The sequence below is a fragment of the Vanacampus margaritifer genome, chromosome 15, assembly GCF_051991255.1.
Source record: "Vanacampus margaritifer isolate UIUO_Vmar chromosome 15, RoL_Vmar_1.0, whole genome shotgun sequence".
Classification (NCBI taxonomy): Eukaryota; Metazoa; Chordata; class Actinopteri; order Syngnathiformes; family Syngnathidae; genus Vanacampus; species Vanacampus margaritifer.
The window spans coordinates 16,092,528-16,119,866 of NC_135446.1; the positions used below are offsets into that span (position 1 = coordinate 16,092,528).

Sequence of the window (27,339 nt, forward strand, 5' to 3'; positions counted from 1 at the left end):
AAAACAAAAGTACAAACCACAACTGCCAAATGTGTCTTGTTCGTCTGTGGGGTACATTGTCAGCAGGCAAACTAGCCTAATGGTCTGTTACCGCCCCCAACTGGTATTTTCGAGAACCAACGAACGCATAAACCGCCATCTAGTGGTGGGAGAACGAAGTACACAGTTTAGCTTTACCAATATTCTATATGCTTAGGTAATATAAAAACACTTTTAGCTACACATACATTTTGTCAAATCAAAATTTCTTTAGGTAACTTCGATTAAATTAACAAAGTTTCCTAGTTTTTAAGCTTGTTTTGTGTTCTAATGTGCTGCCTTTATGCAACCTTTCAAACTAACCAAATGTACATGTTGTGCTCCATTAAACAAACAACTTTGAACTATTTCAAGTCCTTTATTTACAGTCAAACGTCATGAGTCAGACTACACGTGGGTTCCCTTGTTTAACTCAAAGTCCAGCAAAAATGTACAGTACTGTACATACAAACAAAACACTATTGCTTGCAAGCGCAATGGGAAGTATTTTAAGGGATTTACTGAAGCAGAGACACGATAAACGTGAATTTTTTTTGCCGGTACACATTCTTTAGGCTAGTGTGACAAAACATGCTTTGATCCTTTTCGCCACACAAATTAACTTATGAAATACATAACAAATGAGACCATCCCGAAAGGTTAAACAATGATGTTCCACTTATAGAAAGGAAGGCTTATGGGCATTCGAGCAAAGTAAAACATCAGTCTATGTATACAAGGCACGGTACATTGGTAGAAATAAAAAGGACACAAATGAACATGGTTAGCTGTCAAAGTTGAAAAATAAAGAAATGGTACCCATATTAAATATTAACACAACGAATACTGCACATTACCTAATGCAGTGATGACCAATCGTCCAATTTCACTCAAACGGACAATTTTTTTTTTATTCACTACAATGAATGTAACTTTGCTCAAAATATCTATGCTAGTGACATGTAGTGACGGGGAGAACAATTAAATGTATTTAAGTGCCATGAAACACTGACCCAATGAATGAACCTCAATCTCCACTAGAGGGCAGAATGATCCCTTCATACAAGTATTAGTGGCCATTTAAGGGAGCGATTGAATTTGGTTAAGATGCTTATTATTGGTCTATTTTGGGCTCTGCCATACATTTAAAAACTATATATAGCCAAACTCAAAGTAACAACAACAAAAATCCCTTCCCTTCATTGACACATTCTTTCAAGAAATGTAAACACAGCAACAAAAAAGGAAATAAATACTTAAAAAAACAAAAAGGACGCACAAACAGGAACGTATATGTTTCTTATTTCTATTATAATGGACAGTGGTACCTTGACTCAAAAGTTGGTTCTATTACCATGCTTGAAGCGCAATTTACAATTACTCTGTTACAGCGCCTAAAAAAAAAACACACACACACTCACAGACGCAAAATTGCAAACTATTGGATAAAACGCGAACAGCTCATGTAAAGAGTACTTTCTCTACACGCTGTAGAGTGTTTTAATTTTGCATCTGCCTGTTCAACTAAATGGCTAAAAGTGCATCGTTGACCGCGGTTCTCGTAAACGCACGCAAGTTGGTCCACCGTTAAGTCAAGGCTCCACTCAGCTGTGCTTGTGCTCATGCGTGTTTGTGTGTGTTTTGCCAAACTACACGAGCTTTCGGAGCGGGAAGGACAGCGCGGCACCGATGGATAGACCCAGAGCCAAGAAAAAGGTCATCAGGGATCCGGCGGTCTCCGCATCCTTGGCCTCCACCAACCTGACAACAAAGAGCTAAAGTTAGCCGAGATGTAAGCCTTATTAGTTGTTACTGTAACTTCAGCAGATTTATTTGAACTGAATTAGTAGTGCCACAAGCACTGTTGCCACTTCTGCTTTTTTTTGGACTCACTGAGGCGCGTAGGACATGGACAGACAGACAAAGTATCCGCTGGAGATGGAGAAGAAAGCCATGATGACGGTGAAAACAATGTCGGAATTGAAGTAGACGGGCGAGAAGGAGCGATCCTGGACGTTACACAGCATCAGGAGAGGGATGAAGATCACGCGAGAGACCACCAGAAGCGGGAAGAGACGCGACTCCTTGCGAGGCTGAGGAGACCAAAATATTCGTTACTTGGGTTCCATAGAAGAGAAACGAGAATTTTATAAGTGGTTCGGAAAATGGATGGATAGTACTTTGGAATCATACCCCCCCACCCCCCAAAAAATAACAACAACAACCCCAATGACAGATCATTTTAAAGAAACTAACGATGAACTGTGATATGGTGAGGGAGGACTGTAACAAAATAAATAAATAAATTCATTGTTAGAGCCATCGAGGACTCACCCAGCGTATGACGGTGGTGATGGTCCGGCCCAGCCAGTCGTTGATGTTAAAAGTCAGGAAGCAGCACACGATGATGAAATAACGTTCTGAGTCAGGAAAAATCACAATTGGGAATAAATAATAATACAGTAATAATAATAATAATAATAAATTCAACAAATAAAACAAAGTAGCCCAGTCATACCCCAATTCCCTGGTAACGCTGTCCTGAAATTAGGGGATGACGTCTTGACATCAACAGTGACGGCGGGAAACACTGAGAGTGTGACCGTGAACACAAATGTCACACAGAACGCCATCACCCAAATCTAAAAATAAATAAACATATTTAAGCAATAATGTCTTTGTGATGTTTTTTTTTTTTTATTGTTTTTTTGTGTGTGTCCACACATTCAGCACATTACCTGTAAGTGTTGAGAAAAGCACTAATTACAATTAACTTATTTTTCTTTCGGCTTTTCCCTTCAGGGTTTCGCCACAGCGAATCAGTTGCCTCCATCTAACCCTGTCCTCTGCACTCACACCAACTACCTTCATATCGTCTTTAACTACATCCACAAACCTCCTCTTTGGTCTTCCTCTAGACCTCCCAAAAACGTATAAATACGTTCTATTTTAAATGTTTAAAGTGTCCCATAGACTTACTTATATATATATATTTTTAAATGTTTTTTATGCTACAGCATACAGGCTTTGATGCAACCTCTGAACTGCGCAGAACGGGTGAAGCAATGGTAGTAATTACAAAAACGGCCAGCAGGTGGCAGCAGAGTATAGGAGATCAACCAGGGCCATGCTGCAAACAAGCTGATTTCCCCACAGTTCTAAACAGATTTGTGAATAATGATGAAATTTAGCTATATTCTAAGGCTAATTGCTGCAAAACGGAAACAAATATAAATATACTTTTTTTCCCCTGATGAAAGAAGAAACTCTAATCTTTCCTTTGGTAGGTTCCATGTTTTTATAGCAATAGAACACAATATTCTGTGGGCTTTGCAAAATCAGTCAAAATCCAGTAAAACAGTCGGGAGCAAAGGGGGTTGCTTCAGTGAAAATGGCTGGGAGAGAATGAGTTAAGTACACAGGGAATGTTTTAATCCTTTTTCCTGTTGTGTCAGTTTTGCAGTAAACTGACAAACAGCTTAAAGAGAGGCGCCGAGAAGACTTCACCAGAAGTGTCCATATGCTCACCTTCTTGAAGACCTCGATGATGGAGGCTTTGGCTTGCTTTTTTTCCACTTGCTCCACGGACAGGAAAGCCTCCTTGCTCCTGTCCCGCCGGGCCTCACCATCACCCTCCTCCGAGGCGCCATCTTTCTTTGGGCTTCCGGCCAGCGAGCCATTTGCGTGGCCGTTGAGCTTGCCGTTGTCCAGCGCTTGACAACACACACGCAGACGCGCGGTGAGTGTGGCACGCACGCGCGCGTCAAACAAACTGTGGCTTTGTGTGAGCGCCGCCATGACTCCACATGGATGAATGGAGGCCTAATGAAATAATGGCTCTCAAATTGATTGAATTTCACAGTAAGTGAGGGACCCAATCACGGGCTTAAGCGGTAAAGTCAACAAGTGGACGCAGACGCACAGCAGTGAATTACAGATTTATGACAAATCGCAAAATGAAAAGAGACGTTATGTGACAAAGACAATTCTTTGTGGTGGCAGTAAACAGAGAAGTGTATGGAAAGATATCAGCGCAATTGCAAGTACTTTTTGTGTTGTATATAAGCCAAAACTGTACATGGCATTCCTTACCTGTAAGCAGCTCATCTGTGGTGCCAGGCTCATATTTGGTGCTCCTGTGCAGGTAATAGCGGGCAAACTCCTGCATGCACACAGAAGTTTGATTTTCTTTTCTTTTTCTTTTTTCAAAACACGCAGCCAAAAGCAAGCCGCTCTTCCCCGACTACTGACCAAGCGGGGCAGGAGGAGGTAACAGAAGAGTGTCACCAGCGTGCCCACACACGGCGTGATGAAGTAGCCCAACGCCGCCGACTCAGATTCCGCATCACCTGAGGGACAAACGAGCATGTTTTCGTTTGATCAACATTCTTTTTCTGTTACCAGGCAACCACAGGGATTTGTATGTGTGTGTTTGTGCTTACTGGCATTGGCTAACAGCATGGCCATGGCGGCAAACGTGCCGGCGAGGCCCTGGCCGCTCATAAAGACGGCGCTGTACTTCTGAGGTAGCATGCCCACCAGACCGAAGAGACTTCCCTGCAGCACGGCGCCGAACGCTGCGGGAGGTCAAATGGTTCAGCGGGCGACGAGTGGCGCACGCCAAATGCCGACGGCCGCCACTTACAGTTGATAAACCAGATGGTCGCCATGGTGACGTCGAAGAAGCGGTTGGCGTCCATTTCCACCTTCACCAGCACGGCGGTGAAGATGAAAAGCAACAGGATGACAACCAGGCTGCCGGCGATGCGCATGGCCTCAGATATCCTGGGTTATAAAGCACAGGTGTCAAACCCGAGGCCCGTGGGTCACATTGAGCCTGTTAATGTGGTCCCCAAAAGTAAATCAAGTGTCTACGTGGATTTGTTCTTGTGCAGATATTACATTAACTTTAGCATTTATTTTTATTTATTCAATTCCCTTCTATACATGAATGAGATAATACTTGCATCCTATTATTTTCCATTTCTTCTAATAAATTAAATTAGTTCTTACACTACTTGCTTAAAGTTCCAGATTAGGCTTTTGGGCAAAATATAACAGGATGCAAAGTGTTTACAAAAGACTACAATGTATTTTTAACCATAATTTTATAATAAAAGACAATAAGTTGAGACTGATTGAATTAAAAAAGTAAAAGCTGTAGTTTTATAACAATTAAATTACACTATTAAATGACAAAAGTCAAAAAGAAAAGAACAGAATAAGGACTCAATCATTCTATTATGAGGAAAAATTTTCAATTGTGAATGATATAAAAAAAAGCTAATGATGAGCACTAACCCAAACCTAAAATGCACTAAACACCTTTCTTTGCAATTTTAATTTGAACTTTTCTAATTTTGAATGCACATGTTCAATGTTTGAGTCCTTCAAAAGTCTCTAACAAAAGCTCAAAGGCAACAAAAAAAAAAACGCCTTTCTGTGACTCTTCCAGTCTCTCTGTATCAAAGTTTACCACCTCATGTGACAGAAACTAAAAATGGCCGACCCACCTATGGTAGAGCATGGAGTTGAGCAAGGTGAAGAGAAGTAGGGGCAGTTGGGACAACAGGGTCATACAGCTGTTGAAGTACTTGCTGTTGTTGTTTTCGCTGCCATCTGTGATGTTGGACGCATTCAGGCGCCCTTGGAAATACTGCACCGGGGCGGCAAAACATTAAAAGAGAGAAAAAAAAAATGCTGTTTCAGCGAATCTTTAAAAATGGGAACAGACAAAGAAAGGAACTGAAAAAAAAAACCCTCTATGTATGATCACGAGCATGCACATGATTCACCTTCATGAGTCATATGGCACAGACTTAGGGGCTTTGTGAACGCGGTTAACACCAAAAAGCACTTGATAAAATACCATCATGTGACGTATCTGCTTGGGGCGTGTACAATAGGTTTCCAAACCCACAAATTTTAAACACCACCAAACAAGAACGTCAGTAAAATAAATAAATAAAAGGTCAATAACGCTCATCTCAAATCAATTTACGTACAAATTATTTACTGAAGTGTATGTGTGTATTTACCAGCGAGGCAGTCATGAAGAAGTTCCATGGTAACAGCGTTCCCAAGCCCAGGATGAAGAAACATACTCCCACCAAGCAGCCCCTGTAAAATAATACAATACATCCACACTTAATAATAATAATAACATGCCATTGCCAGGAGTATGCATACAATTCCGTCTCACCAGTCTGAAGGAGCATCTTTCTGTCCCTTCATCTTCGTGCGGGGGTGTTATTGCCAATCTAAAAAAAAAAAAACACAAGCCATTCTCACTTTTCACACTGCACTGCGAGAGGGCAAAGCACAGCCAGAAATGTGCATGTTGCAGACAGATAAAGGTGAGCAAAAGTACGCCTGCACAGTTGTAAGCTACTCTCTTTATACAACCCTGTTCTTCTGAGATAACAATACATCACACGTTGGAGGCAATGAGCTAAGTGAAGTGGTCCCACATCATCGGAGTCAAAAGCTATAGCACACATTTTTCACATTAACTTTTATCCCCGCGTTATCAGAAATGGATGCAAAATAAAAAGCTGGTCTGAGGGAAGGAGGGAGGAAGATGGAATAGCAGGTAGAAATGACAGAAGGAAGGATTGGATTATAATATGAAGAAAAAACAGGTGTGATGGAAGGTATGACTGAAGAAGGTCAAAAAAAAGTAAATCATGGAGAAGGAAGGATGTACAAAAAAAGTGAATAAAAAGAGAATCAGAGCGAAAGAAGAAATACAGGGAAAAAAATGTATCGCCCAATAGAGACTATGCTTCACACATGTAGAATAATTGTACAAGTCAATTACATTTATTCATGAGTGATTCGTCATTTGTTTGCATTACATTATCACCTCTTCTTGTCATGGACTCCTGCATACTCGCGGTTCGCCACCCACGGATTCACCTATTTGTGGACTCTTTAAATATGTTTTTTTTTTGGGAGTGGAAAAAGCATATTACAGATTTTATCAACGTTTTTTTTTTTTAATTATAATTTGGAGGGGTAAAATAAACAAATTAAACGCGGATTTTCGTTACGAATATCGAGGTTCCACTAGACAAAATACTTTAGGCTTATTTACCTGTTGGATTCTTAACTTAAACATAAAAGGTGTTTTGGGGAAATAATTGATTAAATAACGAGCCCACGGTCGACGGTAGCGTGAAACGCGTCGGCATTCGGTGAGGTTGGTCTAGACTAGACATTTATTTGGTATGAGGAAGAAAACGACATTGTATTGGCGCTACGTGGGCTGACGTTAGGAATGGAAACGTGCTTACTTGATAGAGGAAAAAAAGCGTCACTTTATGGTCCTCTCATGCGTACCCTTCCCGCAGATACTGGAGAGGTGAACACATCCACAAAAAAAGCTTTCTATGGTCGCTTCCTTGTTTCTTTGCGTGGCAGGTGGAGGTCGTTGTTGTTTTTACGTGGGTTCAGTCGAGACACACTCATACGCGTAGACACACAAAAGGCTCTCTGTTTTTCCACCACGGCGTTGAAGGCGGCACAGGCGCGCCAAGCTCGTTTTCCGGTACGAGTGCTTCCGGTGTGACGTTTTGTTTTTTTGTTTTTTATTGATACGCTGGTATGAACATAGATTTTATTTTTTAAAATAAGGAATAAAAAAAATAACCGACCCCAAAAAATAATCAAAGGAATTGGTAACAATAAAAGGACGATAACAAAGTATTTGTGTACAGATTATATTATCCAAGGCATATCGGCAAAGGGATTTAAAAATTGAAAGGGATTTAGAAATTCTCATTTTGTGTTAGTAAAATTCTCTAATAAACAGCCTACCATTGATTACAAATTACAGTACTGTATACGTTTTTTAATATTATCTTTAGACCATTTGTAAAGGTATGTGCAGTTGTATTCACACGTTTTTCCAAAATCCCTCACAATTTTTGATGACACGGCAAATAAAATAAGTGTGAAATTGTCTCAGACTCACTCCCAATGAAGAAATTGATCATCTAAATCAGATAAACCGGTAAATTTAATTAATGGAAGGATAAATGTTTTGTAGTATTTTAAATTGAATGGCTCTTATTCTATTTGACATGCAGAACTTAAAGAGGCATAATCATAAATATTCTACGCCAATTTATGTAATGTAATTTGGCGTTCCAGTAGAATTTTCCTCAAGGAGAAATGATTACCAAGCGTATTCCCAATCCTAATGACATTTCATCAGCTCAAGAGTACTCTAAGGGAAAACATTTATAAGAAACTCATTTAGTCTTTGATTAAAAAAAAAAAATCATAACCGTAAATATTATTATTACCTTCAAATAAATTCGAAACATACCCATTTCAATCCAACATTTATTGCATAAAGCTTTATTTTTTATGGCAATATTCCCATTGCTCCAAATAATTTCTTTATATGAAAGAGGTTATGTACATAGCATAATTTCCTGGTATAATTATTAACTGAATGGCCAATATAGCAGCCCATCAAATCTTCTTCCTAAGAAATACTGTGTTATCTGCTAGCTCGAAAATCTTATAAGATAGATAAGCCATGAATATTGTAATTTTGTGAAATGTTCAAACACACCTATTGACACAGAAAATCTTTTTGACGTGATAGGATGTAAGATAACTGAGCTGGTTTATAGAACATGGACATCTGTACTATTTAACAAACGTGTACAAAAATTTCATAATCTATATTTAGAAAAGAGATGGGCCTCCAATTTTCAATTTTTAAGTGGTCTCTACCAGGTTCCAGGATGAGTGTTAACAAACCTAAACTAACTAACCCAAAATGCAAGCTAAAACTCCAGCGTCAGACCATCATTTCCAGGGTACTTTTTTTTTTTTTACAGTTTCAGATATTTCTGAAAATGAGAGCTTAATCATAGCTCTGAGAAATTTTAGGTAAGCTCTCACTGCCTAAATGGGGGAGAATCTTATTATACTCCACTGTAAATGTCAAACTTAGAAACAATTTTACTGATGCACAGCCACCAGAAGATGACATCATAGGCCTATTTTTGACATCATAGGCCTATTTTATATAACACAGTTTTAGACTCCATGGAAGTAATGGCTGCATTTTGTGAAACCTACCTTTTTCTACTGTCGATTATCAAAGAACGGGACAAGGCAGATAGGATTCTGGGAGGACCATCTTCTCTTTGTCCTCGGGTGTGAGCACAGCAAAAAGCTTCATCATTTGGTGTTTGTTTCATTCCATACAACACAAACTCTCTTACTCGTTGTCAGGTTGCTGCAGTGCTTGCTGATGAACTGATCATTTGAATAAGGTGTGTTGGAGGGAAATAACTACGTCACGCAGTACTACAGCCCTCGAGGGACGAGCCAACATGTCATCACCATCGAACTTTGTGTGTGTCCGAATTTGTGCTCTTTAATGAACCTAAAACTTGTTATAAATCCAAGAGCCTTCACCCTAAACAGATAATTCAGAGTCCAAAATTGGTGAAATTGTCAGGAGAACCAGAGGAAGGATCAAAGGAAGGAAAGATGAAGCAAAGTGAGATCCAACACCAACCTCCACCCTCAAATACAGAATCTTTCACCAGCCCCAGATACATCTGAATTCCAACAGGATTAGGGAGACATCAAGAGACCAGAGGGAAGACTAAAGGAAGGAAGGAAGGATAGATGAAGCAGAGTAAAATCCACAAACACCAACCTCCATTGATTCAGTGACCAGTGGGAGAAGCAAATTATTTTTGAGTTTCAGTAGATGCTGGTGTGGCGGATCTGGCATGCATGAGAACCTCCATCAACCAGGGGAGCCGTTGACTTTGGCCCGACGAGGCAAGCACAGCCCTGTGGTATTTAGTTAAATCATATAGTCCCTAAGCTCTCTTTTTTAAAAACTTAATTTCACTTCCAGTTTATCTTCATCTTCTTTTGAAAATATTTGTTGCAATGGAGAGAAAAAAAATCATACTATATCAGCATTTCCTGTTCCTGTTTTTTTAAATTATTCATAGTTTGTAGCTAATAATCTCATTATACAGGTCTCTCAAGGAAATAAAAAATAATGCAAGTTAAATTTTGAAAAAAAAAATGTTTTTTTTATTTGACACTCCAGTAACATTATATAAGATTTTACCACAAAATTTCAATAAATCACTATCATCATCATACTGCCGTTGAAACAAGATAGCGTGACCATTTCTTTGAGACATCCATCACGTCTCAAGACATCTTAAGATGTGCATGTTTTGAGCCTGTATTTGACCGAGCGGCGGCAGGCTTGCGAGGGTGTGCATTTAGTGTTTGCAGTTCGTCAGGTTTTGCTGAAGAATGCAAAACGTTGCTAAGATGTTTGCCAGCCATTTTATGAACCATTTTTTACGCTCGCAAAATGTCCTCGAGACGTCTTGAGTTTGGTCACTAAGACATCTTAAGACATCTTGAGACACGGTGATGGCTGAGTATGTACACCCAACATATCAGGGCCGTTTAGCTTCTCGCAGCTCTAGTTATTATTAATATCGTTTTGCACAATCAACAATCAATCATATATTTGAGGGCCTAAACATGAACAAAAACTCGCAAAACCTTAACGGTGTCAAACAGAATAATAATAATAAAAAAGTTTTTTTATGGGGATTCACATTCTAAGTCACTGTTTCTCGAATACCCCTATCCAGTTTGTTTTCTATGTCTCCCCCAGCTGAAGATCGTTATCAGGCTTCATCCAGAGCTTGCTAATTAGCTGATCATTTGAAACACCTGAGTTGCTTGTGGGAGACATGGAAAACAGGCTACATTGGGGTATTGAGGACCAGGGTTGAGAACAACTGTTCTAAGTTAGCATTTAGCTAGCGGACTTTTGTTGGCTAAACTTTAAAGCGTTTATAGTTAAACAGGCCAAATTTCACACAATGTAAGGACATTTGTGAGTATCTGTATTATTTCATAATATACAGATATGGAGAAATTTAAGAGCAATTAAATGTGTTTTCAACATTTATTTTTTAACCCAAAGCTGTCTACTTTTTGTGATGCGTTTGGTGGTGAGGATCTGTTCATGTAAAATGTGTCGTGGCTCAATAAAAGTTGGGAAGCGCTGGTTTATATACATTAATGTAATGTAGAGCATAATAAAATAAAACCAGTTTGTATAAACCGATTCAGTAACCAAGTTCATTGTTGTCCGCCTCCTTGTCCGAGTGAAACATTTCTCAAGGGTTTGGAGAAGTCTCACGAGTCCCACGTCCACGGTTCTGAGGTGTGTGAAAAGTACGTTTGCTCCGGGAAGGCGGCGGCGTTCGTGTTTCGTAAGCTGTTGGATTTCTTCATCTGCAAACGTTGGCTGGCAATCATTTTGTCCAGCAGGACCATCTCCTGCTTCTGGTTGGCTATGCAGCGCTTGATGTTGACGAGCGGCGCGCCGTCCGACACGCTGCTGTTCCGCTCTTCCGTCTCCTGCTTCACCCTCTTCAGCTGGTCGTCCATCTCGGCCAGGACGCGCGCTTTCTCCGTCAGGCCCTCGCTGGCCTGCCGGTACTGTTCCTTGACTTGGCCCAGTTGAGCCTGAGCGTTGCGGTACTCCTGGATCAAGTGCTCCAGCTGGTTGTTGATGTACTTCTCCCGGCTGCGGACCTTCTCCAAGGTCTTCCCGATGTCCTCCTGCAGCTTCTCCAGGTGTCCTTTGGCTTCTTTGAAGGAAGACGAGATGCTGTCCCGGTGCCGGTGCATCTGCCCCACGTGGATCCTCCAATCTTTGTTGTCGTTCTTGACGGTGACCTTGAGCTGCGGGAGGACGCGCTCCACTTCCAGGTACCATTCCGCCGCATCCACCATGGATTGCAAGATCTCTGTGTTGACGCAGGACATCTTGGCTTCGGGGTGAGCGCTTCGTAATTTCAAGGCCTCCAGGTCCAGAGCATGTTCTTCGTCGTCATCTGGCTCCTCGATCACCTCCTCATCGACATGAAGTTCGATATCGTCCTCAACCACAAACGGTTCTTCGGAGTCTTCCAACGGGTAATCCGGGCTCCTGAAGGAGAAGCCCCTCTTCTTAAGTGCCTCCTCGGCCAGCCTGTCCAACACGAAGCACACATATTCACCGGAACCCGACAAGAGTTTGGAAGGCGGGAAGTCCACCCGAACGCCAAACGCTCGTAGCTCGGCGAGAATATCTGACATCGTGGCACTGGGTTCGCCGTACTCCACGTGTTCGTCAAAGGTCCTCCCTGCCGCGTTAATGAGCCATGCCGCGATGATGGTGAACATATAGAACTGCTCCCCCGGGTTGGACTCCAGATATGGACTGGACACAAAATAATGCCGGGTCAAGTTCCTCATGTTGTGTTTTGCCAGCACTTCATCCTGGTAATTTAAAATGTGCAATTTGTCCAGCAAACAGTCCATGGCCAGAAATCCCTGATAGGCTGCTCCGGGCCCGCGGTCATCCTCGTCCCCGCGGCGGTGGTGGGCCATGTGTGCACCCGGCGCACAATGGATGCGCTTGGCTGGTGTTGATCGAAGAGAAGCGATAAGGCCTGTCATCTCTGTTGAGAAGCGGCAAGCCGTCGCCTTGTTGCGATGTTTACAGAGCGGTTGTCGTCTCTGTGGAGAGGTGTGCCGCCGCACCGCGGTGATGTCATCAAAGTGCTTGTCGTCTCTGTTGAGAAGTGTTGTGTGGGCCGCTGTTTATGATGTCATAGTACTTGTTAGTTGGTCTTGTAGCAGTGAAGTCCTGAACGGCGGTGAGAAGTAACCAAGTACTGAAACAGTGTTAGCTACACCTAAGCTATAATGCAGATTTTTTTTAGTGATTGTTATTTGATGTGTTTTTACAGTAAACAGTTCATTTTCGTTAGCCGTTACGCTAGCTGACTTGACTAGCAATTGATTTTGTTTATTTTACACATTTTTACATTACATAGTTAATTTCCGTTTGCCGGTAAGCTAGCTGACTCGATTGGTTGTCATTGTTTTAATGCTTTTTAGTTTTTTTTTAAAAGTTTTTTTTACAGACAACAGTTTATTTCCATGAACCGTTATGCTAGCTGACTTCGACTGGTGATATTTGTTTGCAGTTAATTTCTTTTAGCTGTTATGCTAGCTGATTCAACTGATAAGTGATTATTTTAAATGCATTTTTATAGTACACAGTTTATTTTCGTTAGTCGTTACGCTGGCAGACTTGACTAGCAATAGATTTTTTTTAACACGTTTTTAAATTAAACAGTACATTTCCGTTTGCCGTTATGCTTGCTGACTCGACTGGTTGTCATTGTTTTAAAGTTGTTGTTGTTTTTTTTTTACAGACAACAGTTTATTTCCATGAATCGTTATGCTAGCTGACTTCGACTGATGATTTTTAAAATATTTTTTTGCACAGTTAATTTCTGTTAGCTGTTATGCTAGCTGGCTTCGACTGATAAGTGATTATTTTAAATGTGTTTTTACAGTACACAGTTTATTTTCGCTAGTCGTTACGCTGGCAGACTTGACTAGCAATAGATTTTTTTTAACACGGTTTTAAATTAAACAGTACATTTCCGTTTGCCGTTATGCTTGCTGACTCGACTGGTTGTCATTGTTTTAAAGTTGTTGTTTTTTTTTACAGAAAACAGTTTATTTCCATGAATCGTTATGCTAGCTGACTTCGACTGATGATTTTTTAAATATTTTTTTGCACAGTTCTATTTCTGTTAGCTGTTATGCTAGCTGGCTTTGACTGATAAGTGATTATTTTAAATGCGTTTTTACAGTACACAGTTCATTTCAGTTAGCCTTTACGCAAGCTGACTGGACTGGTGATGTATTTATTTATTTGACACATTTTTACAGTACACAGTTAATTTCTGTTAGCCGTTACACTCGTTGACTGATCAGCGATTATTTTTTTAGATTTTTTTGTTTTACCCCTTTTTATAGTACACATTAATTTCTGTTAACCGTTAAGCTAGCTGACTTGACTGACCAACGCTTTGTATTACTAGACAAGTCCTGTGGATTTAAATTGTTTGCATTTTCAAGAGGTCGCAGTTGGTGAGAGCTTCCCCCAACGAAGTGCACTCAAGTCCCTTAGCCACTCGAGAGGAGAAAGGCAGCAGACGTGCATGTTATTGGGAGTGATTTATTCCAGGAGGAGTGCTCTGTGCTTCCCGATGAAGACATTTGGATTGTTTTAATAGAAAAAAAAAAGGGAATCTACCCATACAAATCATCAGAGGAAAAACAGTGGAAGCTGTGCTTGGAAAGTTCAGCGGTATCGTCACATGTGAATATCCTTTTTAGAAAGTCCCTTGTTCCCCTTGTCACATGGGGGCAATGACAAACCACTAAAAACAAAGGGCAAGCAGAAAAATATGTACAAAAACACGAAAATGAGTCAACTGCTCATTGGGACACACATTACTCAACTCATCAATAATGAATTAAAATGTCTTGCAGAAAGTCTTTGCAGAAGAGTGGAAGCTATCAATTTCATTCCATTTTCATTTCCTGGAGGTGTCCCAATACATTTGACCAAAAGTCTTAAAACACCGTTAGTGCAGCCACACACAGTGGAGAGTTTTTCAAAAAGTGTCTACAGAGATATATATGACGAGTGTATCAAAAATATCCATATTCATTGTATTCACTGCAATTGTATCAAAACGGGATGAGCTTATTCCCAGCCTGTCCCAGATAAAAACATTAGAGAGTGAAAAATAAAATACATGTGAAAAAAACAAGTGCTTTGTCCAACTCATAAAGACAGTGGCGGTCCTTGTCTGCGCTGGTCTCACACGACCTGCATTTATGACCTAAATTATAATATTTGTTCCCAACGGTGCATTCTGGTCATTTGGCAGTGCTTCTATTGCCGGCACTGCTTCCAGTACATGCAAGTGGATGTGAGATTGTTTTTAATCCAATCACATTTCGGATTCTATGTGTTTGCTATGTCAATCTAATGTAATCTGCCCAGGGTCTTCAGAATCCGCAGTGCTGGCTCATGCAACGCCAGTTAATTATATTAACAATGAGACTAAAACAATTTCCTCATTGTCTTGTTATTAGATAAATATCGATTTTGAATTGTTCCCACCTGGCATATTTGCACGATTACTTTTGATGTTTTTTATAATTGCCAGGTCCCCACTACCAAATGCGAGTCCCGCCACTGCAAAAAGGTCACTTGAAAAAAACAACACAAAAAATAACAACACAGGTAGTTTGCTGTGTAAATCACCCAAGTGAAACAAAGTGGACATTCAGATTTACACATTTACATCAACCCTTTCCCACTGCGCGCTGGGCCTAATATAGGCTGATAGAGCAAAAAATACTACACCTTCCATCCGTGCCGCCGACTTTCATCTGTTAATGATCAAGAGGGATTGGGGTGTGGGGTGGTGGTTACCATGGTGATAAGGGTGGAACGTATGGCTTCCACCCTTTGGGAGAGGGTCTCCGTCGACCCGGATTCCCGCCATCACTTTGGGATTGGGGGGGGGGGGGGGGGGGGCGGGGGGCGTTTGGCGGTTACGAGGAGGAGGAGGAAGGCGGAGTGAAATCCCTGTGTTCGCGAGAGCCGTCGCCATGGCAGCAATCAGCTGCTCAGGTAACCGTGAAGTTCTCTGGAGTTGACACTCAGGACCACGCCTGAATGGTTGCCTAGCGACAAGAGAAAGGGTAGGGGAATGTTGAGAAGAAAACAAACGCATACTGTATACATAGGGTGTGGCGATTACACAGTGGAGTACTTGAAATCATCAAATTATTTGGTAATTAGTAGGGATGGGCGAGTACCACACTCTAAAAAACAGTTGGGTCAAAAGTAACCCGATCAACTTTATGGGTCAATTTGACCCAATTTTCTTGGTTGTTTTATACAAAATGACCCAATTTTTTTGACCCAATATTCATGAGTTGTTTTACACTAAAAGACCCATTTCTTGACTCAAAGTTGGGTCAAATTGACCCAAGTAGAGGATCGATCCATTTTTGATCCATAGTTGGGTTATTTTTGACCCAACTCATTATCGAGTGCAGGTATAAGTATCAAGCCGATACCACACCCTTATTTCATGGTATCGGCACTCACGGAATTAGAACAATGGAAAATTGTTGCTAATTTCATGCAATTTTAAGGAAAAAATGCTATACACTCTAAAAACAGTTGGGTCCAAAATAACCCAACAGTGGGTCGAATGGGTTCTCTACTTGGGTCGATTTGACCCAACTTTGAGTCAAGAAATGGGTCTTTCAGCGTAAAGTTGGGTCAAATTGACCCATAAAGTGGATTGGTCCATTTTTGATCCATAATTGGGTTATTTTTGACCCAAGTGTTTTTAGAGTGTACTGGGATACATAGAGTGCTTCATTAAAATGATCTGTCATGTATGTCACAATGTATTCCAGACAAGATTTGATTAGCAACATCAAAGTGAAGCAATTATGAGTCACAAGAATGTAAAAAAATAAAAAAAAGAAAGAAAGAAATGTACCTTGGCGTTTATTTTAGTAGCGCGGTGTTTAGTAGCAGTGGTTAGTGGTGGTCCGTATAAGGGAGCGGAAGGTGGGGCTCCCTCCCGCATTACCTAGCGTCTGCGAGTCCAGGTCGTCGTCGATGAACTCCTCGCCCTGGATGATCTGCTGCGTGTCCTCGCTGTGATTGACGGGACTGGTCATCTCCTGCTCCTTCTCGTTGTGCATCTGCGCGTAGACGCTGCGGCTGCCCGGCAACTTCCTGAAAAACAGCGGGGGATAGACCTCCTCAGTCCTGAGCCAAGGACTGCAGGATTTTTGGGGGGGGGACTTTGTAAGAGGGGGCTCCATGTTTTATTTTTGGTTTCATTCAAGTGACTTTTTGGTGTCAGGGCTGCGAGCAAGGAGGTGCTGCTGGTGGGTGAAAACAAGGCATGCACTCAAACAATGTACAGTGTCATCGTCATTGTGACAACGAGGTGGTCTAAAGCGGCCATGCCAGCTGGATCTCAAGTTGGACTTTAAAAATTCGATCCCTTCTCGCTGTTTTGCTTTTCTCCGGGTGACATGCGTGCACTCAGTCGACGAGGCACTCTAAAGTGGCCAGCTGAATGGATCATGTAATTTGGCCATGGATGGTTTCAAGTAGGTACTACATATTTTCATTTTTTGCACGTTTTTATTGGTGTATATATATATTTTTTGTTTTCATTTCCATTTATAGAATTTTTTTGTATTTAATTTTTTTAGCTATATTTTTGTTTTTATTTTAACTTTTATTTATTTATCTTTTATTTTTGGCAGTTTTGGTGCTCCATATAATGTTACACCTCGAATAAATATGGACCAAAAACTGCCAAAATCATAACATAAAATAAAAAAAGCAAATATAAAAAAATATTAAATGCAAATAATGGGCATAGTCTGACATATAGATTGACATGTTGGTCAATCAATAGGTGAATAGTTCAACCCAAGACACACTTAGGACCACCCCCTCATTTGAACAACATTTCATTGCCCAATTCTATTGATATATTTATTTTTGTATTTATTTTTATTTTTTGAATCTTATTTGTTATTTTTGTGTTCATTTTTTCTTTTATTCATTTATTTATGTTTTTTTGTTGGTTCTATTTCCATTTATATTAATTTATTTGTATTTAATTTTAGATTTGTATTTATTTTACATCTGTTTTTATTTTCACTTTTATTTAGTTATTTTGGCAGTTTTGGTCCTGCATAAATAATTAGGGGTTCACTATACCGTTCACTATTTAAATTCATTATAAATAATAATGATATTAATTACAGGCAGGAAATTTGTAAAGTTTTACAATACTTTACTCCTTTAGCATTTGATGAACTTTACAACAGAGAGAAAAATCGGCAAAAATCGGTGATGATGATTTTTCTGGTGAGTGGGTTAATGTGCAATTTTTTTTTTAACAATTGGCAAAAAAATCAATCAGTCAGGCTTTAATTACTTGTCAACGATACACACAAGAGGCCCAAGTGTCTCTGGGGATCCAAGCAGAACTGCATTTTGGAGCCCTCTATTTCAGACAATCAATTGAATGATCATTCATGTGACCTACTTATTGTAGCGCTGACTGACCTTGTTCTTTATTGTCAGCCATATGTGGAAAAATGTGCAAAAATATTTATCTAGACATTTCACTGTTTCATGTTGCTGCATTCTTCTATAATATTCCAGGCTTGGGCCGACTCCGCAGCTAATGAGTGTATATACGGTCAGCTATCCAGAGTGCACCCACCTCTTGAATTTGTAGAGAATAAAGGAGGTCGTGGCGGCAATGCTGATGAGGAAAATGACGGCGACGGCCCAGACGCCAGGACCGCCGGCAGCTCCGTGACCTGTGGTGATGACAAAATTAATAAAATAAGGCTTGATAAAGACAAAAATCGAACCTTGAAACATTCCAAAGAGAAGTTCTGGGAGATCTTAAGGTAGAATTCAGGGAAACAAACGAGAGAGTAGCGGTGCAGCCTCTACAGATACACGTGAATGTGTAGAGAAGCCAGGCTTACACTAAGAAAAGACGCCCCCTGGTGGCCGTGCGCACACCTGCCGGTCAACCTTCAGTAAGTCGCAGTAACATTAGTTGTTCTGAGTATTATGTGATCTGTCTACGTGATCAAATATTGTTTTAAAAATGATACACTAATGCTATTCTTTGGCCCGTCTATGGTGATTTGAATGATTTGTTAGCATTAAGCTAAGTGGCGTCTCTCAGCATTCACACAATGAAGCCAAGGGTGATCCGAGGGCTTGTTAGGAAACCAGGGGAGGGGAAAAAAAAAGGTGAAATCGGAAGTTCTCCAAGAGGAAAAGCGGCAGGAGTACGACTGACCAACGCACCAATTTCTGTTGCTGTGGCTGTGGAGTCAACAGCATTTGAACCTAGCCCTTTGGAGATAAACCAATAATTGGCCATTAAAACAAAAGCCGCATACTTTTCAAGCAAGATCGGAGGTGTAAACCCCTTCCTTACCTGCGTTGGGGTCCGTTGGTAGCACCAGAACCTGGAGACCTCCTCGCACCACAAAACTAACGTTGTGGTCTTTGAAAGCTTGCATGATGGTTGGAACACGCTGCAGACAAAGGAAATATTTCTTCAAAAATTTAAATACTAACGTAATGAGTGTAAAAGTGAAAACACATCTGCACTGTACTTCTTTAACTGCATTGTATTGTTAAGATGTTCACCTTATCCTGAAACACGCTCCTCTTTGCTGGCGTGCTCTCCATCGGGAGGACGTACAGGTCGGCGGCGGTGGGCAGGCCCGCCTTCACCACGGTAACCAGGGACTCTTGGGGAACGCCTGTGACCTGACGTGACGAAGATACACCAGGAAAAAGCAACCTGTCTTTTAGAACAGTAATTCCCGACCAACAAAAATGACTTAGAATAAAAACAAACACTTTTACAAGTAAGTCAAGTCACCATTGTTTAAAAAATATATATATATTGGATGATTTGCATTTAATGTGCTTTGGATCAATAAAGGAGTGAGTTTAAAGTAGGATCTGACTAATTAATCAGCTGATATTAGCTGTTTTAATTTTTTTTTTTGCCAACTGATTTTTATTTTTACACATTACCACTAGAGGTGCAATGATGCCTCAATTAATCAAAAAATTCATCTGTAATTATTTTTGGATATTCAAGGAATTGTTTAGATTTAATTGTAAATTTTACAGTAAATGCTCTACGATTCCTGTAGTCTTCCATGAAAGTGGACTTTGAACCCAAATAAAACAAATTGCTTTTACTTTGGAAGAAATATGATCAACATTTTTGCTGATTTTCCTCACGTTTAAACTCCATCATCATCAAGTTATGTTTGTGCAACTGTTGATTTGAAATAATATCCTGTTTTTGGGAAAAAAAAAAAGGATGGAACGAATTAATCTAAAAAATAATAATTGACAGATTAATCAATTACTGAAATAAATGTTAGTTACAGCCCTAATTGACACATTACAGCCAAGACAAAGATAATGACATTCAAAATGTCAACTTCTTTATTGCAATTAAGGGACAAAAAAATATATTTTATTCATTTTATATTCCTTAATTAATCAGCTTTTAATCTTTTATCTGAATTTTATTCCGTCAAATTTAACTCTTTGACTGCCAAAAACGTTAAATAACGTTTAGTAAAATCATATGGAGGAGTGCCAAAGACGTTAAAAGACGTTTTTTTTTCAAAACAGAGGTGAAACTAACCATTTTCTATTGTTGATTACTGAAAAACGGAATAAGGTAGAAACAAACTTTTTTTTCTAATGAAAGATGAGAGTCCAATCTTTTATTTGGTAGTATGTGTGTTTCCATAGTCCAAACACATAATTTTCTGTGGACCTTGAAAGATCAGTCAAAAATGCTTAAATCGGCTGGCACCCACGGCATCCCTTTTCTGAAAACGTCTGGCAGTCAAAGAGATAATAATCAAAAACTCCATATCAGTGTGACTTACCTTGGCCAGCATTTTGGTGACAACCTGACCCACGTCCTCCCGCCACTCCGGAATGTTGGGATTGAAGCGGTCCAGGTGCCGGCTGAAGCTCAGAGGGATGATGTGGAAGGTTTCTGCCAGAGTAAAACGCGCGTTTGGACCAAATATCTCTGTTGGGTCAACAAAGGCGGAAGACCAGGAAGGCCTTTTACCGTAGACGCGAACTATCCTGGTATCCTGCACCATGGATCTTCCGTTGGACGCTTGGACGCTCACTGAAATCTCACCCGCCTCCGGGAAGCTGGTCAGCATGCTGTTGCGCAGAGTCAACGTTGGCTGCGTGGCAATCGCGCGTGACGTTAAGTCAGAGCAAAATGTTAATGACTATTTTCCAAGGAGCGTTTCATTTACCTGCAGGCTGTTTCCAATCCACCAGTAGAAGACGGTCAGGTTGGCCTCGGCGGGAAGGACGACGGCTGTCAGGTTGACCTGGTGGTTTCTCCCGGCAATGGGGATCACTTCCAGGTGCACTTCTTGCAGAGGTGCTGGTGAGAGCAGAAAGACTCGGAGATTTGTGTCTGCAGATGACTGCAATGCCACTAGAGGCCGCCAGAGCCCATTACAATGAAGTACTTTCCTGACCTATGACCTGGATGTACATGCTGGCCTCGTCGTGACCTGCCGCGTTCTCCGCCTGCACGGAAACTCTGTAAACACCCGGGTTCTCGTAGCGATGCTGGATGGGTTCATCCGTCACCGTCAGGTTCCGGTAAATGGCCCGGAAGCCGTCGCCCAGGTCCACCTGGTACTTGGTGCTGCTCGTGTCGCCCTGGGGCAAAAAAGTAGTCAAATGGAGTCAAATGGATTTCTCAAATTTTGAAATACTTAAATCGCAACAGGCTCACGCTACCTCCTCCTGGTGGACTATGAATGTGATGTCATCACCCGGGGCCACAGCCAGCATTTGCCCTTTGATGCCCACTCGCAGTCCTCTAGGGGGCAGCAGAGGGCAGTTACTTTGTTTAGCACTCTGCGCCTTGTTCAGGCCCCCCTCGCACATGTTTGACACCACCTTGCGGTACCTGGGAAAAAAATGGAGGATGGGTATCAGTCCCAAGTCAGTATGTGCATTTTTTTGTGGTCCAATCAGATTTCAACATCTATGTGTTGTTATCTATAAGAGCAATGATGTGTATATTTTGCACAGACCCCGTGCTGGACTCGAAGGTTCGTCCTGGGTGGCAGTCGTCCGGCGGCGAGTCCGGATGGTGCCAAAAGTCGGCAAAGCACCGTCCACTTTCTGCGTGGGATCGCTCGAACCCGTAGTCGCTGCACAAAGAAAAGTGAGCAAAATGAAGCCTCTTGTGCTCGGAGTTACTCTGCGCTCTCTGTGGGCTCACCAGTTGAAGTCCTGCTCCGTGCACTGGCACGCTTTCGTCCCCAGAGCCGACGTGTAGCTCTTGCCTTTGACGCAGAACGCGGTGTCCTTCCTCCTGCGGAACGTCTGCTCCTGGCCCATGATGCACTTTTCACCCTGAGAGGAAACCAGGACATGTAAACAGGTGTTGTGGTTGCTTTTGATTTTCTGTGTGTGCGTGGGTGTTACCTGCAGGTCTGTGAGCTGCCAGGATTCGTAGTCTGCCTCGGCGCACTGGCGAGGGAACGACTGCCGGAAGTCCACTTTGACCAGCTCCCAGTCGGACCGGTAGCTGATGTGGCCGAACACGCTGCGTATAAACAAGCACAAAGTAGTGGTTCTTAACCTGGGTTCGATCAGACCTGAGGGGTTCGGTGAGTCAGTCTCAAGGGTTTGGCAGAAGTCAGGGCACACAATCAACTCAACTGATTTGTGATGAAACGCCTTTTTTGGCCATCATTGGCTGCAGGTGATCTGATCACACTACATTGCTTGGTCTATCTGTGCTGCAGGGAATTTAGTGCGCTCAGTAGTCGACTCGGAACTGTTGTGATGGTACGTCGCGTGATTTCTTTATTACTGCAATCCCGTCATACTTGCTCGAGCAAAAAATTGGTTGGATGAATATGTGCAATATGAATTCATGTATGGTTGAAGGGAAAAAAAACATGGTTTGATATGTCCTCATGAAACCTCTTATATAAGGATATGTTGTTGTCCTGAACTGTTGTACGAATCCAGGTGCCCAACAATTTGTAAATAAAGGGCGGGATCAGCCTGGGAACTCTATCCTTGTTTATACTACCGTTTTTCCCTGCTTTGCAAAACTTGCTTTCGAAAGTGTCTGAGAAAGGGGCTTGGCTAGCCCGGTTTCCCACGCTAACGGATAAAAGACGGAGCGGCACACGGTCCGGACAGAGTCAGCTGCGGAACACGTACGATCGCCCAGCCGTTTTGCAGCTCGTTCTACCCGGACCGTCGGCTCTCCGGTCTAGTGTCAAGGTAAGCGCTGATGATGATCATATTATGCTGCTTAACGTTGTAGTGTATTGATTGCTGTTTGCGGGGAATAAAAGATTCTAGCAAATCGAGTTGTGATTATTGCAGTTTGCGGGGAATGAAAGGTATAATCATTCTAGCACAGCGCAGGTGTTGATTGCTGTTTGCGGGGAATAAAAGACACGGTTATTCTAGCAAAGCATATCAAGTCTCTGTGTATTCATTGTTGCCGCCGACCACTCACGATCCTGCATAAAAATATAAAGGTGAAGTAGTGTTTTCCACAAAACAATGGTGTTCCACAGGGTTCAATTCTGGGGCCTTTACTGTTTTTATTGCATCTCATTTTGTTCGCCAGTAAACCCTTGGATCTGAAAAAATAAAATTATATTTTTCCAGAAAGAAGGGTTCAGTGTATGGGAGTCTCCATATTCGAACTGCTCCCACAGTTTTAAGTCTCGTCTTAAGACCCACTTTTATTCTTTGGCTTTTAGTTCAGCGTGAATTGTGTGGTCTTTTTTGTGTTTTTATTTTGTATCTTTTATTTCTTTATTTTTATCCATTATTTTTTTTTATTTTACTTGTATTTTAGTATTTTATTGTTTAAATTTTTTTTTTTATTTGTATGATAGTGTGCGGCTCTCAATGTACAGCACTTTAAAGTGTAGTGTATTGGATTCTGGTGGGGTTCAGTACCTCCAACAAGGTTAAGAACCACTGTTCTAAAGAATAATATGTGTCTTGGCAACATTGCTGTAATCAATGTCAGACTCACGTCTCATCACAGGTATGTAACGCACGTGTGAGTGTATAGAAAATCCCAGAGGTAAAAGTGACCTTCCCGACGCATTGGAGCCAAAGGGGCCTAATCTGACTTTATCTGCCGGCGGAGTGAGAAGAGATGTGACAGGTCGCACTCCAGCTCACTTACTGATAGCGGAGATTGGGAAGAGCGAGCCAGTGAGAGGAATTTCTGCTCCGCTGGGCGCTCATCTGCAACATTTGTGGCAAAGAGGTTTTATAAAAATCCCATCACTTTCTATTCTTCCTTTTAAAATATTTTCTTTCATGCTCTTTCGATACACGAATTTAAAAACATTAGAGAAATTTTGGGTTTTATTTTTCGGGGGGGGTTAGGGGACTGGAACGGATTAATAGAATTGCCATTTATTTCAATGGGGAAAGTTGATTTCAGACAAATTCTTTTTCAAAGGGCAGGTTCTTGTGAAATAAATTTCAAAATGTTCTCCACCAAACCCATAATGAATGAGTTATCCACCTTCTTAAATGCTTCTGATTAACCCCAAATAAAGTTTGGATGTTCTAGTAGGCTTTTCTTGACCTTTTTTTCCTAGCAGAGGCCATGTTCTAAGCTAACATTGAGTGTCATTTCAAACAAAACAAAAAAAATCACAATTCCTTCCACCTACGGCCCCATTTCCAGCTGTATTTGCTTTGTTAATGTGTTCTACTGACTGCTCGAAGGGTAGTTAAAGAGTTAATAATAAAAAATAATAATAATGCATTCGATTTATATAGCGCCTTTTTGGACACTCAAAGACGCTTCACAGTGGTTGCATTATTCATGCGCTCACATATTCACAATGTGGTGGCGATAAGCTACTTAAGTAGCCAAAGCTGCTCTGGGGCAGGCTGGCTACCAGTGTGCGCCTACGGCCCCTCCAACCATCACCAAACATTCGCACCTTCCATATACCAGTGTGAGTAGCACTGGAGGCAATGCGTGTGAAGTGCCTTGCCCAAGGACACGACGACACACGACTTGGGGAGAGCGGGGATCGAACAGCCGACCTTCTGGTTACTGATCGACCGTCTCTACACCCTAAGCCACGGCCGCCGTTCATGTGCTCAAATGTGCCCTGGCTCCCAAATGTAAAGAAACCTCGGGAGGTTCGATGGGACAAAGGCTTCGCCGGGAAAAGAATGGCGAGAAATTGGATGCCACGCTCTCCGGCAGCTGGAGCCGGAATTGACGGGATGAGAGATTGCCGTGTGTGTGTGAGCTTCCACGGTCACTCGTAACAAGCAATCGGAGTGAGGAGGCAAGAGTGGAAAGCGATCGTCTGGAGGTTCAAGCGAAAGGAGTCAAACTTCATTTTCCGCTCCAGATGATAATTAGTCATCAGTCTAAAGCAGTTGATCCATTATGCATGGATTGTAGACCAGACCCATCAATCTGACCCACCATTTTCTATAGGGCTCATCCTTATTAGGTCACTTTAGGTGAGAGGAGGCATAGATCCACTGTAGGGCACATACAATTACTCACATTCACCCTTGTGGACAATTTCCAGCAGTGGAAGGAATGCAAATGAGGGGCGGATGCGACAGACTCACGTCATCACCAAAGTCTCGTCTCCCGGTTCGCTCAAGAGTCCGTCCACGAAGACGGAGGTGCTGGTGAAGTTGTGGACCGTCCAAGTGTGTCCCTCGTCGATGCTGAACCTGTGGTGGCAGCATAGGGTAAGGTAAAAAAAAAAACACGCATTATGAGTTTAATTTGTTCAATGACTTCATAAATAAATAAAAAAAACTACTGCTATTTAGTTTAAACTACAGAGCCCCTAAAGTGACATAGGGAAGTAAAATATGTTTGGCTCCACCCCCCACCCCCCTCCTGTCATAAACACAGAAATAAGAAAATTAAGTAGAAATAACTAACCCGTTCTTGCAACGTATTTTTTTTTACTTAAATTCAATGGACATTGTGCTGTTCCTCTTGTGTGCATGGCTTGATCACAAGAGGGCAGTATATACATACATACATACATCTCAAATCTTTTTCAATTGAAATGAAATCTGTTCCAACCACCCGTCAAAAAAAAACAACAAACCTTTTGTAATGTATCTTTAAATAAGGAAAGTAGCACTCTAGAATATTTTACTTTATAAAAACATCATCTCTTTGTTCATTATTATTGTGAATCAAGAATGCTTACTTAAGTATCTTGAGTGGAATTGAGGTGTCTTTGATGGCCACAATCACCCCGCCGTGGTCGAGGTACAGGATGTGATGCTCCTCCTCAAACACCTTGAAAAGAGACACACAGTGCACTTGAGCATTCTTGTTTGGGGGCATCTTAATGAGTTGGGATAGTGAAATTAGGGATTTCCAGCTCCAATGAGCAACGGTGGGAAGGAAGAAAACACTACGAATGAACACATTTAGTATAATGTGCATCAGCTCATTTAGCATTGTTTTCTTGTTCACACAAGTACCGACTGTGAGTACTTTTTCCGGCTCTGTCGATGAGTGCGTGGAGCACAGATGGCGATGTACCTGTCTCCATGTCTTCCCGCAGTCAGACGTGATGTACATTTCTTCCTTGTACTCCACCAGCTTGGAGCCAAGGTTACCTGAGGGAAAACAATTGCACATTCCATCAGACTAAGGCCTAAAATGCAGTCTCAGAAGAAAAAGAAAAACATCCTGTCACAGGCCGGGCAAAAAGTGGGAAAACTCACCTGCTCCCATGATGAGACCCGGAGCGGAGTCTTTGGTGTGGACAGTACCGGACACGTAGGGGTTGTCTGCCCAGCGCAGGTGCAGGTGGAGGTGGCAGTCAGGCTAGAGAGATCATGTCATCAGTAAGTAGCGAATGTACTTTCATGTGAGTACTGATGAGATGAAGCTGAACTGAAATGCTGTGGAATGACTTGAATTGCTGAAATGTAGAAGGCGAGACTTGTAGTTGGTATGGTTTGAATCGATTGAGAACTGTGGAAGGTGGAGGTAAATATATTTAAAAAAAAAAATCTTTTAATTTGTGAATTTTACTGTGAAAATGTGAGAACTTTGGGAACATTATAAATGGTTTTGTATATGGCTTGGAAGAGATCCTTTGAGAAAAATGGAAGGGGGAGGAGATACAGTAAATTATTTACATACAATGTTTAAATATTACTGTGAAAATGTTTTTGGAGTGTGAAATGTATTTCATTTTAATTCTTTAATGAAATAATGTGGAAATCAGCTTCCAAGATATCCTGAATTAATTAATGAAGTTGGAATGATTTTAAACCATTGGGAAATGTGGAAGGAGTAGAATAGCGAAAACATATATAATAATTATGACAATAAAGATTTTTTTGTTGCAGAATATCATGTGTGATGAGGCTATTACCGCTTTGCAGGTGATGCTTTTGCCGTTCATATCAGCGGCAGGCGGGGTCAAGAGCTGCCAATCTCGGCCTTTGTTGTAGGTGATGACAGTTCTCACCTTGCCGTCCACCCTCTGATTGGCGAGGAATACGCCTTTGATCCCACGGACCTGCATTTAAACCAAGTCCAGTGAACCCGCGTTTATTGCGGGGATACGTTGCAGAGCCACCCCCAATAAGAGAAAATCTATATTATGGTGAGACCATATGAAAAAACCTTTAAAATAGTTTTTATCCAGGTATGGATTTTGACATCTGCGACATGTGCAGTCCAATAAATAAATAAATAAATAAAT

The 27,339-nt window shown here is 41.4% G+C and overlaps 2 protein-coding genes and 1 pseudogene across 6 annotated transcripts in view; all 3 read right to left on the reverse strand.

Annotated features, from left to right (window-relative positions):
* Positions 1-383: 383 nt before the first annotated feature.
* Positions 384-7,571, reverse strand: LOC144035441 (equilibrative nucleoside transporter 2-like). The gene is made up of 13 exons (XM_077545127.1): positions 7,314-7,571; positions 6,221-6,278; positions 6,057-6,138; positions 5,532-5,674; positions 4,664-4,803; positions 4,461-4,595; positions 4,270-4,367; positions 4,111-4,180; positions 3,547-3,731; positions 2,537-2,660; positions 2,353-2,438; positions 1,912-2,111; positions 384-1,779 (listed from the first exon to the last, which is right to left on the reverse strand). Exons 2-13 carry the CDS (start codon positions 6,250-6,252, stop codon positions 1,668-1,670), a joined length of 1,407 nt encoding a protein of 468 aa, XP_077401253.1. The 5' UTR covers positions 6,253-6,278; positions 7,314-7,571; the 3' UTR covers positions 384-1,667.
* Positions 7,572-11,232: 3,661 nt separating this feature from the next.
* Positions 11,233-12,641, reverse strand: LOC144035375 (intraflagellar transport protein 57 homolog pseudogene; annotated as a pseudogene).
* Positions 12,642-14,106: 1,465 nt separating this feature from the next.
* Positions 14,107-27,339, reverse strand: part of sorcs2 (sortilin-related VPS10 domain containing receptor 2) — an 87,936-nt gene continuing 74,703 nt past the window's right edge. The window contains exons 10-28 of one of the 5 annotated variants that reach the window (XM_077543605.1): positions 27,007-27,153; positions 26,348-26,450; positions 26,163-26,239; positions 25,822-25,913; positions 25,220-25,327; positions 22,052-22,172; positions 21,846-21,979; positions 21,655-21,774; positions 21,356-21,527; positions 21,088-21,274; positions 20,857-20,990; positions 20,658-20,781; positions 20,467-20,579; positions 19,193-19,315; positions 18,978-19,077; positions 18,845-18,892; positions 18,240-18,339; positions 16,482-16,723; positions 14,107-15,648 (exon numbers count right to left, since the gene is read on the reverse strand). In XM_077543605.1, coding sequence (XP_077399731.1) covers positions 16,510-16,723; positions 18,240-18,339; positions 18,845-18,892; positions 18,978-19,077; positions 19,193-19,315; positions 20,467-20,579; positions 20,658-20,781; positions 20,857-20,990; positions 21,088-21,274; positions 21,356-21,527; positions 21,655-21,774; positions 21,846-21,979; positions 22,052-22,172; positions 25,220-25,327; positions 25,822-25,913; positions 26,163-26,239; positions 26,348-26,450; positions 27,007-27,153 — 2,217 coding nt within the window. In that variant the 3' untranslated portion in view covers positions 14,107-15,648; positions 16,482-16,509. Of the gene's footprint in view, positions 15,649-16,481; positions 16,769-18,239; positions 18,340-18,844; positions 18,893-18,977; positions 19,078-19,192; positions 19,316-20,466; positions 20,580-20,657; positions 20,782-20,856; positions 20,991-21,087; positions 21,275-21,355; positions 21,528-21,654; positions 21,775-21,845; positions 21,980-22,051; positions 22,173-25,219; positions 25,328-25,821; positions 25,914-26,162; positions 26,240-26,347; positions 26,451-27,006; positions 27,154-27,339 lie in introns of all 5 variants that reach the window. The other 4 variants (XM_077543604.1, XM_077543603.1, XM_077543607.1 and 1 more) reach the window with 4 other exon arrangements.

What these genes read in the sequence shown, in the direction of transcription:
- LOC144035441 (XM_077545127.1), bottom strand. Translation starts at nt 6,252, where the DNA reads ATGAAGGGACAGAAAGATGCTCCTTCAGACTG. An exon ending in TCATCGAGGTCTTCAAGAAG is followed by an intron (nt 2,661 to 3,546) that starts GTGAGCATATGG and finishes ATTTATTTTTAG; the next exon opens with ATTTGGGTGATGGCGTTCTG. An exon ending in AGCGTTACCAGGGAATTGGG is followed by an intron (nt 2,439 to 2,536) that starts GTATGACTGGGC and finishes TTCCTGACTCAG; the next exon opens with AACGTTATTTCATCATCGTG.